This window comes from Drosophila suzukii, chromosome 2L, assembly GCF_043229965.1.
Source record: "Drosophila suzukii chromosome 2L, CBGP_Dsuzu_IsoJpt1.0, whole genome shotgun sequence".
Classification (NCBI taxonomy): Eukaryota; Metazoa; Arthropoda; class Insecta; order Diptera; family Drosophilidae; genus Drosophila; species Drosophila suzukii.
In genome coordinates this window covers 26,204,680-26,217,886 of record NC_092080.1, presented here as the reverse complement: position 1 = coordinate 26,217,886, position 13,207 = coordinate 26,204,680, and the positions used below count along the sequence as shown (strand labels likewise).

The window sequence follows — 13,207 nt, the reverse complement described above, 5'->3', positions numbered from 1 at the left end:
ATCAGACCGAACCCAATCGAAGCGATAAAAAGATTCGAGATTCCCAAAATTAGGAAGCAGATAAAGTCGTTCCTAGGTCTGTTAGGATACTATAGGAAGTTCATTAGGGATTTCGCGGCTATAACAAAGCCATTGACAAGACAGTTAAAAGGAAAATAGGCTGTGCAGATGGACCAGGAATACAAAGATGCATTTGAGCTATGCAAGACCTTACTGTGCAATGATCCAATCTTACAGTTTCCTGACTTTGATAAGTCTTTCATACTCACCACAGATGCAAGTAATTATGCTATTGGCGCCGTCCTATCCCAAGGAAATTTGGGAACGGACAGACCAATAGCATACGCTAGTAGAACCCTGTCAGAATCAGAAGTGAACTGTGCCACAATAGAAAAAGAAATGCTCGCCATGATTTGGGCGATTAAGCATTTTAGGCATTATGTATTTGGCACGAAGTTCAAGATAGTCACGGACCATAGGCCATTAACATGGCTAATGAGCGTCAAGGAACCCGATTCCAAGCTGGTGAGATGGAGACTCCAAATGTTGGAGTACGATTACGAGATTGTATACAAGAAGGGTTCTCTGAATGTGGTGGCTGACGCACTGAGCAGAATTCAACCGGAGCTCAATGTGTTGGAAGATGCCTCAGAGATGGCGACCAATGGAGAAACAATCTACTCTGCTGGAGAAGATCTCCAGTTGGGATTCCCAATATCGGAGAAACCACTAAACGAGTATAACATTCAGATGGTCATACAGAAAGGTAGAGTAGGGAGAATAGATAAACGAGTCCCATTCATGAACAAATTAAGAATAACTTGGACGGAAAATTGTTTTGATGAGGAAACAATTGGTCGTAGGTTAAAACAAATCCTAAAACCTAAAAGAACGGTGGCGCTATTGATCCCAGAAAATCTGGTGATTGTGATCCAAAACGTTTATTGCAAATACTTTGCTTACAGTAAGTTGTATAGGGCAATAAGATGTACAGTCTTATTGCCGGATATAAAGGAGAAAAACGAGCAAGAACAGGTTATTAAGGAATATCACGAGTAGAGAAACCATAGAGGGATAGACGAAATGTTAGCTCACCTCAAAAGGAGGGTGTTTTTCTTACACATGAAACAGGCAATTACACAAACAATAAATAATTGTGACAGTTGCCAGATTCAGAAGTACGATAGGAAACCAAATAAGATAAAGTACAGTCTGACGGAAGGATGTTCAAGGATTTTTGTAGACAATACGAATTAGAGCTACACACTACATGCTTTCAGCAATCATCGAGCAATTCCACGGCCGAAAGACTGCACTCGACGATTACAGAAATATATAGGCTAATAAATGAGACAAGGAAGAAAAAGAAACATGAGGAAGTCCTGGATGAGGCATTTATAACTTATAATAATGCCATTCATTCAGCGACGAAACTAACACCGCAAGAGTTGTTCACAGGGAGAACGCATAACTTCCTGAATAGCGTGTCCTTTAACAACGACCACGAGTATTTACAGAAGATTAATGCGTTTCAAGCCGAGCTTTATCAAAAAATTAAGGAAGGGGTTCAGCAAGAAAAGAACAAAAGAATAGAGGCGGCGAATGTCGACAGACAAAGCCCGGTCACAGTACAACCAGGAGACATAATATTTAGGAAGGAAAACAGGAGGGATAAATTAACTCCTCGTTTTTCGAAACACAAGGTGATGGGAGACAACGGCCTCACACTAACTTCTACTAAACCACAAAAAATCCATAAAGAAAAAATCAGGAGACTAACAAATCTGAACAATAATTACAGGTGGGCCAGGATCATGGCAGCAGAAAGGAAACTTGAGATCCGACCATTGCTAAGGGAAGAGCCACTAGCACAAATAAATCTAGGCGAAGCAAGGATAATACAAGCACATAAAACATTGGTATACGTGGTAAAATTACAAGAATATAAAGATACAATAGAACAGTTAGAACGAACACTTACAGAGTTAGTTGAAGACTCGGAAACCAGAGACCTTGTTAGGGTTTTGCAAAACAAATTACAGATGATCAAGAACAGATTAGAGGCAATATGCCCCAGGAAGAGGAAAGCAAGAGGACTAATCAATGGATTAGGATCTGTTGTTGAATCCATAACAGGGAACTTAGACGCGGAAGACGCAGAAAGGTTAGAAGAGGAGATAAGGAAGATGCAGGAAGAGGAAAGAAGATTGAAGGAGAATTTGAGTTCACAAGAGAGGATAGGAACTAAATTCATGATAAGGTTTAAGAACTTGACGAAATATATTAACAATGAGCAAAGGCGAGTAACGACATTTATTAACAATTACAAAAACGGAATAAGCAAAACATTTTTAGATGAAGATAAGAGAATTTATAGGTTAGAATACATCGACAGAATTTCAGTAACAATAGACATGCTCGGATTAAATATAAATGATGTAGCCGAAAGTTTGTTATTGGCAAAAATCGGATTAATTTCAAAATTCATATTCGACAAACAGGAAACAGCTAAAAGCGTACAAGAACTAGAAGAACAGGGCATACACATAATATCGGAAGAGCACATGTACGAATTTCTAGAATTCAAAGCGATTATGAATAAGACAGATTTAATATTTGCGATAAAATTACCCATTTTTAAGAAAGGAACGTATTCTTTACAGAGGATTATATCCCTACCTATGAATAAGACAGAATTTGTAATAACGCCAGAATACGTGGTAATGAATAACGACGAAATGTACTACTACAAAAACAAATGTCAAAAAATTAGAAATTTGTATACATGTAAGAACAACAAAATTGTAAATCAGATAAATGAAAATTGTCTAAAAAACCTGATCAGCGGAAAGGAAGCGGACTGCGAAACAAGGGATGCTGGGTTCAAAACCAGGATCTTTGAACCAGAAGAAGGATATATTGCAATTTTCAATGGAGAAAACGTAAAGCTGCAAATGGACTGCGGAGAAGAGAGAACGGTGAATGGATCGGCATTAATCGCATTTGAGGAATGCAGAACCATGGTGAACAACGTCCAGTACGAGGTGGTAGAGAGACTTGGCACAACAAAGCTAAAATTGGAGATACCTCAAATCGAAGCCATTAAGAAGAATATAACAACCCAAGAATTAGGAATACACGAGCTAGAGATGATAGACATCGAAACGAAGCTACAAATCAACAAAATACAAGCTGGAACAACAATACACACAACAGCGACGTATACAATGCTAACCGTGTTACTGATAGTGGTGTTGGCCGTGGCCGCCTGTTCAAAAAGGACGACCACCTTCACACCAGATACACCACTTGCCAACCATTGCTCCACCGGTCACCTTCACGCCAACCATTGCTCCACCGGTCACCTTCACACCAACCATCGCTCCACTATGGTCGGTAGTTCAGTCTGAGGAAAGAGGAGTTACCACCTCAGCACATTCCATCGGCGGTTCCCCACCTAAGCCCCTACGTTTGGCAAGCAGCTAGAAACAAACACTTGATTGGCAACAAAGTTGCCAACCAAACAAACACCGCGGCCACTGCTGAGTCCAAGCCCCAGATATGCATCCGGTCCAAGTACAGATCCATTCCGCTAGGTCAGCACATTGTACGTGAACAATAAGGTTTGAACGAAGAATTATAAAATAAAGACATTCATTCTGGGTTTAACTCGAAACCAGAAAACACCAACTTTTAATTTGGTCGGGATCTATTCGGAGACAATCATCAAGGAACCTACTTATATGTTAACTCACGCGCTAGCAGAGATGATTGCTCGTCACTACCACGGAAAGATGAAGACCCAGAATCTAGACGCGACCATAATCGAGATCCGGACAAGGTTCTGGATAACCAATTTAAGGAGAGTTTTGCGGAGCGTTATGGCAAGCTGTAATGTATGCAAACTCCGGAGAGTACGACCAATACCGCCGTTTATGAGTTCTTTGCCAGAGGACCGGCTGGAACCGAACGGTTGGCCATTCAAGTATACCGGCTTGGACTACTTTGGTCCGCTGTATTCGACGATTGGACGTCGCACTGAGAAGAGGTGGGTCGCACTTTTTACTTGTCTAACCACCAGGGCTGTCCACCTGGAGATAGCCCACGATTTATCAACAGATTCCTGCATCATCGCTGTGAGGAATTTCATGTGCCGCCGTGGACCGGTGGTAAGATTGAGGAGCGACAATGGAAAGAACTTTATTAGAGCAAATCGTGAGGCCAGAAAGTTCATTGATGTCTTCGAACCAGAAAAGATCCAGGATGAGCTGTTATCAAAAGGAATCAAATGGATATTCAACTGTCCCGTGAACCCAGCTGCCGGTGGCATCTGGGAAAGGATGGTCCAATGTGTCAAGAAGGTGCTAGCGCATACTGTGAAGGAGGTGGCTCCAAAGAAACATGTCTTGGAGAGCTTTCTTATTGAGGCGGAGAATATTGTTAATTCTCGTCCACTTACCCATCTTCCAGTTACGGTGAATCAGGAAACACCGTTAACGCCAAACGATTTGCTAAGAGGAGTAGCTAATGTTCCGGTCCTTCCGTGAGATCGCGTAGAGCAGAATGTCAAATGGGCTACTCGGAAGCAGTGACGTATAGCACGGATGATAAGAGATCGGTTCTGGAATCGTTGGGTACACGAGTATCTACCAACGCTTGTGCGCAGAAAGAAATGGTGCGAGCATGTCGAGCCTATGCGCCCCGGGAATCTTGTGTGCATCTGTGATCCGGCCATCCCTAGTCGAGAATGGATGAAAGGCGTCGTGGAGAAAGTGTACCCAGGAGCGGATGGAGTCCCACGACGAGCGTCGGTGCGCATTACCAATGGCGATCGAGCTAAGTTAATCATGCGTCCCATCTCCAGATTGGATATTCTGGATGGTGAATGCAGTTGATTCACCGGGGTGGGGATGATTTAAATGTAGCGCCAAGTATTTGTTATTGATGTTGTAACTCGTTAGAGAGGCTATGTTGTAAAGCAAAGTGCGGTCACACGAAATGGTGAATTGTAAGCCAAATCTGTCGCTCAGATTTATTCTGATTGGAGAGATCAAAGAGACTGGGAGGCAAGACTGAGGTATGAAAAACCGAATACCACATTCATTCGTTCGTGCTTATGCTCTTGTTCTACGCTACAAGACTGGTATTCTTGTTTCAGTGTTGGCTAAGCAACGTAAAAGGCAACTCTCAGGGGATCTCTTCCGGTCGGCGTCAGTGATCAAATAATTTACTTTTATAAAACAATATTAGTTGTTTTTTAGTACAATAATGCTCCTAAAATATTAGGGCATTCAAATGTCGCTGCGCCATAAAAAATTTTCCGCCTACATTTTAGTCGCTAGCTTAAGAGACGCAAAAAAAAGTAACGGATGGGTCGAAATTTGGCTCTGCGAGCAGGCAGCTTGTAAGACAAAGAAAGAGAGGGAATCTCCGAATATCTGCCTCTCTTTGCGCGGCCGTTTTCGTCGGAAGTCTTCTACGCTGCGCCGACTTCTCTGCTGACGTCGACAGCGGCACAGTGTTTATGGCACAAAAAAAGAAACAAAAAAACATTTTGCCTTCTGACATGTCACACCGAGCGAGTCTTATTTCTATTGCAGGTATTGTATAAGTCGGAACGAGCCGGATTGGAAATGTTTATCCTATAGCTCCCACAGGAATGACAAAAAAAAATTGTATATTTTGTAAATATTCTGTTATATTAGACACAAGAGAATGCGCCATGTAAATATCGATAGCAAGCGCGGAATGATTCGATGAAGCACGAGGATAAAAGAGCGATGACTAAGAAGAGGACGCTCATATCGACAAGACATGAGAGCCGGGAAAAAGTTTAAATAAAGAGAAATTTAAAGTTTTTCAATTTGTATAATTAATTTTAAGTTAACTAAAAATCGGAAAGCTTTGTCATACAATGGTCCCACGGAAACCTGCAAGGGTATAGAAACTTCGGCGTGCTGATGCTAGTTTCCTTTCTTGTTTTTATTAACTAAATATATATAATTAAATCTCTACACCATAAGTGAATTATAAAAAAAAAATTTATTTAATTTTCTTTTACACTGGTTACAATATTTTGGAAGAACACCGACTTGCTGTTGACAAATCTCAACTGAACTCGCTCCTAGCTCCTACTTCATTTACGATCATACCTCGGTTTTGAGCTTTAGAGCTTTTTGTGAGTGGGACTTATTGCTATTGAGTGATTCTCTAAATTTGGACTTTGGACTCCAGACTTGGGTCCCGAAATCTGAGTACCTGAACGGAACGTGCCGATAGTCTGAACAGCGGCTCGTTCTAATTGTTTAGTCTATAAACTGTGGTTTTTTGTTTCATGGAAATTTCCTCTGGCTTGCTTATAGTTCAGTAATTTTCCATTTTCTTAGAGGGTGTCTCGAGGGTGACTGCATAATGTGTGCATGTATGTGTGGGTGTGTGGATATGTACATAGGAGTATGTAGTGCTATGGATATGTCACTCCCCCATCCGTTGAATTTGGCCTGTCCTCGGGTCGATAATCTTGGGTATAACATTACATTTTCTTCTATGTTCATTTGATTGGGTAGATCGTTTACAATTTCTGTACTTTTTGGTGTTTCTTCCTTTGGTTTTATATATTTTACAATAAGTTTTCTTAGTATGTTCTTAAATTTATACCATAAGTACAATAAAATGCTTATAATAATGATTACAAAGGTTGTTAAAGTAATGGTTTGAAATACATTATAATATTTTGTATGTGATTCTATTATCTCTTTTGCTTGAATATAAGACAATGGTTCTAATTTTGTTACATTATTATTTATGTAAACACTTTGTGTATAATCTAACATTGAATTTGAAAGAGTGAATTCATCTAATTGTATCGAACAATTAAGGATTTTAATGGGGTTACTTCCGACTATAGAAATTTTTTAATTAATGCAATTTTGATTCAGCAATGTTTTAGGGATATTCCATGTCAATAAAATATTGGGTTCAACAAAATTAATTTGGAAATTTTTTTAAGTTTTCGTATATTTGCAGTCAGTGTTTTCCTGTCTAATTATTCCATTTATACAATCATCAATTACAATTTTTTCTGTTTCTTTATTAAATAGTTTATCTTCATATAGGAAATATTTATCAAGTATATTTTCCGTTAAAATATTGTTATTTTCATCGGGATAAGGAATAATTTCAAAAACGGGAGATTTGACTATCTCTGAAGGAATATGGGAATTAGTCAAAATTTCATTTGTGTCTGTTTTAAGCCAAGTTGATGTTTTAATGCTCAACAATTTCTCAGTGTTCATATTTTTCTCTAAACCACTTAGTAGTCTTTTCGATTCCTGGATGTAAAAGTTCCTTATGTATTTTTAAAAATGTTTCTTTAAAGACTGTATATGTCAATATGTCTTCGAGTCTGGCTGTACATCTTACTAATTTTGTTAAATGGCTTGCTTTTATAATTTCTACGTAGGCTTTTTGGAATGTGAGGAAATCTGAGTCAGTATGAAAATAAACTGAGCTCTTTTTAGTGCATAAATATTCTTTAATTATTTCTTTTGCTGAAGTTTCTGTCATTTCTTTATAAATAATTTATTTCGTGTTCGATAAGGGTTCTGCTGCCATAACAAATGGGTTTATGATTTTGAGATAATACTGCTCCTATCGCCATGTTGCTTGCGTCTGTTGTCAAAGAGACTGACTTACTAAAGTCGGAGTAAATTAAAATGGGGTCGGATGTAATCAAGATTTTCATTTTTTCGAATGCTACTATGTATGTTTTGTCTTTTATGTTAATTGTTGCACCTTTCTTCAGTTTTATTGTCATTGGTTTATTTGCAAAGTTTGGTATGAATTTCCGATAAAATCCACATAATCCTAGAAATGATTTTATTTCTTTTGGGGTTTTCGGTATCGGGAAATTTATAATGGCACTTATTTTTTTGGATTCGGTTTTATGCCTGTAGTTGTTACTATGGGGCCTAGGAATTCTGTTTCTTTTTTCATAAATTCGCATTTATCCAATTGTAGTTTTAAATTCGCATCTCGAAGTTTTTGGAATACCTTTTTCAATGATAGAATATGTTCCTCCAATGAAGTGGAAAAAATTATTATATCATCTAGATATTCTAAACAATCTTTATAGATTAAATCCTCTAATAAATTGTTCATGCATCTTTGAAAGGTAGCGGGGGCGTTTTTAAGGCCAAATGGCATTCGAGTGTATTCGTAATGACCATGTTTTGTTGAGAATGCTGTTTTCGCTATTGATTCTGGTTCCATTTGAATTTGATGGAATCCTTTGGCTAAATCGATGGTAGTGAAATACTGACATCTTCCTAATTTGTCCAATATTTCATCCATTCTGGGTATTGGGAACTTATCATGGATAGTGATTTCATTTAAATTTCTGTAATCTACAACTAGTCTGAATTTCGGTTTTCCTGAGGCATCACTTTTTTTTTGAACTATCCAAATTAGTGAGCAATAGGAAGATTTTGATTTGCGAATTATTCCCTGTTCAATCATTTCGTTTATTTGTTTATTAACCTCCTCGTCGAAAGTTTGAAGGTATTTGTATGGTTTTCTAAATATTGGGTCCTTATGTTTTGTTTGTACAGGCTTTCGATACAAACAAAACATAGTACTTATAGTACTTATAGAAGTCAAATTTTCACCTTCCTTGTACTGGATGTCATTATATTCGAAAAAAACCCTTTTTAAATTTTCTTTCTCTTCCTCATTTAAATGTTCTAACCTGTATTCATTGCATTCTTTTAGTTTATTATTGATAGCAAAATTAAATGAATGGTCCTTTGATAAGGGTGGATTAAGGCATTCTGATGCTGTCTTATCCTCTTCAATCTTTTTTTCAACCGATGGTGGACTAAGGCATTTTACTGCGGTCCTGTCCTTTACTTTATCGTTTTCGCCATACTTTACATAAAGTAGTGTGTCTCCTAGCATAACTGTTTCTTTTTCGTAATCTATTTTTGCCTTACTGTCTTTTAAATAGTCTCTGCCTATTAGGATATCGTATTTGTCGGAAAATTTATGTAAATAAAATTTTTGTTTAGTCGGACAGATTTTGCAAGGATCTAATGTTATGCTTGTTTTTATTTCCATTGATCCGTTTATCGTAAATACTTTAAATTTCTCTACTTGTTCTTTATTGTTTCCAAAATTTTCTGTCATTAAATTGATAGATGACCCGGTATCTATCATTGCTCTAAGGAGTTTTTCCTTAATCATCACTCTTACATATGGGCAACATTTTCTGTATCCGAGGAAGTTTGCTGAAAATTTACATCCATTCTATTCTGTGTACTTTCGTTTTCTCTCTGTCTTTTGACGGGTGCGTTTGGGGAATTATTTGATGTAGATGCCTGGAAATTTAGCGGATTTTGGGACCTGCCTTGGTCTAAGTTTCTCCTAAACTCATGATAATTTCCTTGGTTTCTAGGGGAATTTGATTTCTGTTCATTGGACCTTGAGGATTTGTTGAGTTGTTTAGATTGTTATTTTAATTATATCTTGGGTAACTATGTGTCTGAGAATTATATTTTTGATAGTAATGATTCTGATGCGAAAGATTACTTCCCGAATTCCTTCGGTTATCATGACGCTTGGGTTTATAATTGTCAAAAGGGTCCGAATCCCAATGACCTAAAATCATTGCTGATTCCTTTAAGTTAGCAAGTTGAGATATCCTTTTTGGATAGGGAATTGTATAATCTATCGGGAAGTTTTCTCTCAATACAATCTTTAATTGTTTTTTTTTCAAAAATTTGTATAAATTGAAATTTCTATTTGATCCGATTCTAACTCTAACTTACTTTTGAAGACCTAAATTGTAGTTCATTAACGAACTTACTTATGCTTCCTCGATATTGGGTATCCCGAACATGTTGTATAATATCCTCGTATGGTCTATGATCCTTGAAGGCCTTGATTAGGGCTGCTTTAGTTGTTATCCATGTATTAGATTTCTCCTCTTTGATGACTCTTTGGGCTGAGTCGACAATGGTCCTCTCTATAGCTCCGTATATGATGTGAATTTGTCGGACGTCTTGAGTAGAGTATAGTTGTAAAAGGTACTCCACTCTGGCTATATACCGACTTAATTCCGATGGGTTTCCATCGAAATATGGTGATTCCTTAATTTGGCCGATTAATTGGTTCAAATGAATCTCGGACAACTGTGGTAACGTTGAGGGGCTTGCCATTTTTTTATTGTTCTTTTCAGTATTTGCACTTTACATTTTCTTAAGGGCGTATTGACCGATTTGGATTTTAATTTAGTCTATTGGTTGTAGAAATTACACATAGACATTTGTTTCTCAATATTGGCACTTTTTATTTTAGGTTTTTAAGCGCACATTGACCGAATTGGATTTTGTTGTTGTAAGTTCTTCGTGCGAAATTTTCACATAGATTCTTATGCGGATCTCGCTTATCAGGGTCCCGAAATCTGAGTATCCTGATTTGGGCGAACGTGCCGATAGTCTGAACATCGGCTCGTTCTAATTGTTTAGTCTATAAACTGTGGTTTTTTGTTTCATGGAAATTTCCTCTGGCTTGCTTATAGTTCGGTAATTTTCCATTGGCTTGTTGACAATTAAATTTGAATTCTTATTTCTTAGAGGGTGTCTCGAGGGTGACTGCATAGTGTGTGCATGTATGTGTGGGTGTGTGGACACCCTGCAGTAGGGACGCTGTGACATGGCTCAAGGCAAAAAGCTTTTTGATTTTTTTTTTGTGCCTAAAACGCTGTGCCGCTGTTGACGTCAGCAGAGAAGTCGGCACAGCGTAGAAGACTGCCTACGAAAACGATCGTGCAACAAAGAGAGGCAGATATTCGGAGCTTCCTTCTCTTTCTTTGTCTTATAATCTGCCTGCACTCGGCGCTCTCAGAGACAAATTTCGGCAGGTCCGTTACTTCTTTTGAGTCTCTCCGTTATGTTCGGCTAGCGACTAATGCGGAAAAAATTTCGTTGCGCAGCGACATGTGAATGCCCTAATATTTTAGGAGCATTATTGTATATCGAAAAAAAACAACTAATATTGTTTTATAAAAGTAAATTGAATTTACTTTTAATGTTATGCATACGTATTATATTGTACATTAATATTACAATATAATTTTTTAGTTAAGTTATAGAAATTTGGTTCGTTAAAATTTATTTAAATATTTAAAACATTTTAATAGTACGATTCTAAAAGAATTCATTTTGTATTTTTTACTCAAAAAAGTAAAAATTATGTAGTCGGATATTTTTCGCTTTAGAAAGGGTATAGGTGCAGTGGCACGCGCCTACTGCGAAGAGAAAACAAAAGAAATCATTCATTCTGTTTGAGTTATTGAAAGGGAAGCAAGCCATTTAAATTGTGCGCAGCAGATTTACTTCTTTCGCTTTTTTGAAAATAATAAAGTCAGGTAAGTGTTTCATTAAGTTGAAGATGTTTTGCATTGATCTTAGTTTAAAGTATTAAGGTATTCAATGGGTTCCGTAAGCCGAAAGTGGATGATGAAATGATTTGCGCCAATAAAAATCCTGCAAAGGGTGAAACACAGCTCTAAATGGTAAATATGCAAATAAACAAATAAAACGCATTTTTTTAACATATGCCCATGAATTTTTTCAGGAGCAAAGGTTTAAGGAAGGCGATGACCAATGTAAAAAGCAAATTAACGTAACATTAAACTAGACTTACTAACAATAATTGTCCTTTAACAGAAAACCTAAATAACACTTTTTAATTAAAATGAATTTAAGAGTAAATAAAAATGTATGTATTTTAAATTATTTTTCATAAGTGAAAGCTCATTGAAAAATTCTGATTTTCACAAGTGATTTCACTTGGGACGTGTCACCGGCATGTGACTGGCCATACGAAAAATGAGTATAAGGAACAAGTAAAATCCCGTGGGACTTCGAAAAATTTTCATTTGAATTTTCACTTGTGAAAATGCGGACATCCCATACAATTTTCTATATGGAGCGTCACTTGTTCTTCACTTGCGCAAGAGGACATGTCCCACGGGATTCACAAGGTGATTCACAAGTGTAACTTTTTTTTTGGAACTGAAGGGAATTGTATGGGATGTCCGCTTTTTCACAAGTGAAAATAAAAATTTTTCGAAGTCCCACAGGACTTTACTTGTTTCTTATACTCATATGTCGTATGGCCTGTCACGTGCCGGTGACGCCTCCCACGTGAAATCAATTGTGAAAATCACAATATTTCCAATGAGTTTTCACTTATGAAATCACTTGCAAGTGACACGTACCAAGAGAAATCACTTGTGAAATTTAGAATATTTCCAGTGAGTTTTCACTAATGAAAATATAGAATTTAAAATACATACATTTTTATTTAGTTTTAAATTCTTTTTAAGTTATATAGTGTTATTTGGGATTTCTGTTAACGGACAATTATTGTTAGTAGGCCTAGATATACCCGTTACTCGTAGAGTAAAAGGGTATACTAGATTCGTCAGAAAGTATGTAACAGGCAGAAGCGTTTCCGACCCCATAAAGTATATATATTCTTGATCAGGATCACTAGCCGAGTCGATCTAGACATGTCCGTCTGTCTGTCCGGATGAACGATGAGATCTCGGAAACTATAAGAGCTAGGCTATTGAGATTTGGTGTGCTGATTCCTGAGCTTCTTATGCAGCAGAGTGCCACGCCCACTCTAACGCACACAATCCGCCCAAAACTGTGCCTGTGTACAGTTTTGATGCTAGAATAAAAATATTAACTGAAATGTATTGTTCTCATCAATACCTATCGGTTGACTAAAAAAAAAGTTTGACACACCCACAAACCGCACACAAACATCAAAAAATGATAAATATGAACGTGTATATTTCGAAAACTATCAAAGATAAAGAATTGGGATCTCAGATTTAGATTCCGTAGCCTTGTACGCAGCAAAAGTTTGTTACGCGAATATGCCACGCCCACTCTAACGCCCACAAACCGCCCAAGCCTGTTGCGCCCACAATTTGTATATTATGAAAATTATTTGAATGCGATTAATGAAAAATTTTCTGAAATAAATAATTTTGAAAAATATGCAAATAAGAATTATCATGGGATATTATCACAAGAACATTATTATCTCTGTTGGCTTAATAATTTTTTATAATTTAATTCTAAGAATAAAATGAACTCCAAAAGTTTTTGAAATTTTTTAATATTGATTAGAA

At 37.2% G+C, this 13,207-nt stretch overlaps 1 protein-coding gene across 1 annotated transcript; it reads left to right on the top strand.

Annotated features, from left to right (window-relative positions):
* Window positions 1-3,767: 3,767 nt before the first annotated feature.
* LOC136116567 (uncharacterized) lies at window positions 3,768-4,895 on the top strand. The gene is made up of 2 exons (XM_070994386.1): window positions 3,768-4,543; window positions 4,667-4,895. The coding sequence occupies exons 1-2, from the start codon at window positions 3,768-3,770 to the stop codon at window positions 4,893-4,895; spliced, it is 1,005 nt and encodes a 334-aa protein (XP_070850487.1).
* Window positions 4,896-13,207: the final 8,312 nt, after the last annotated feature.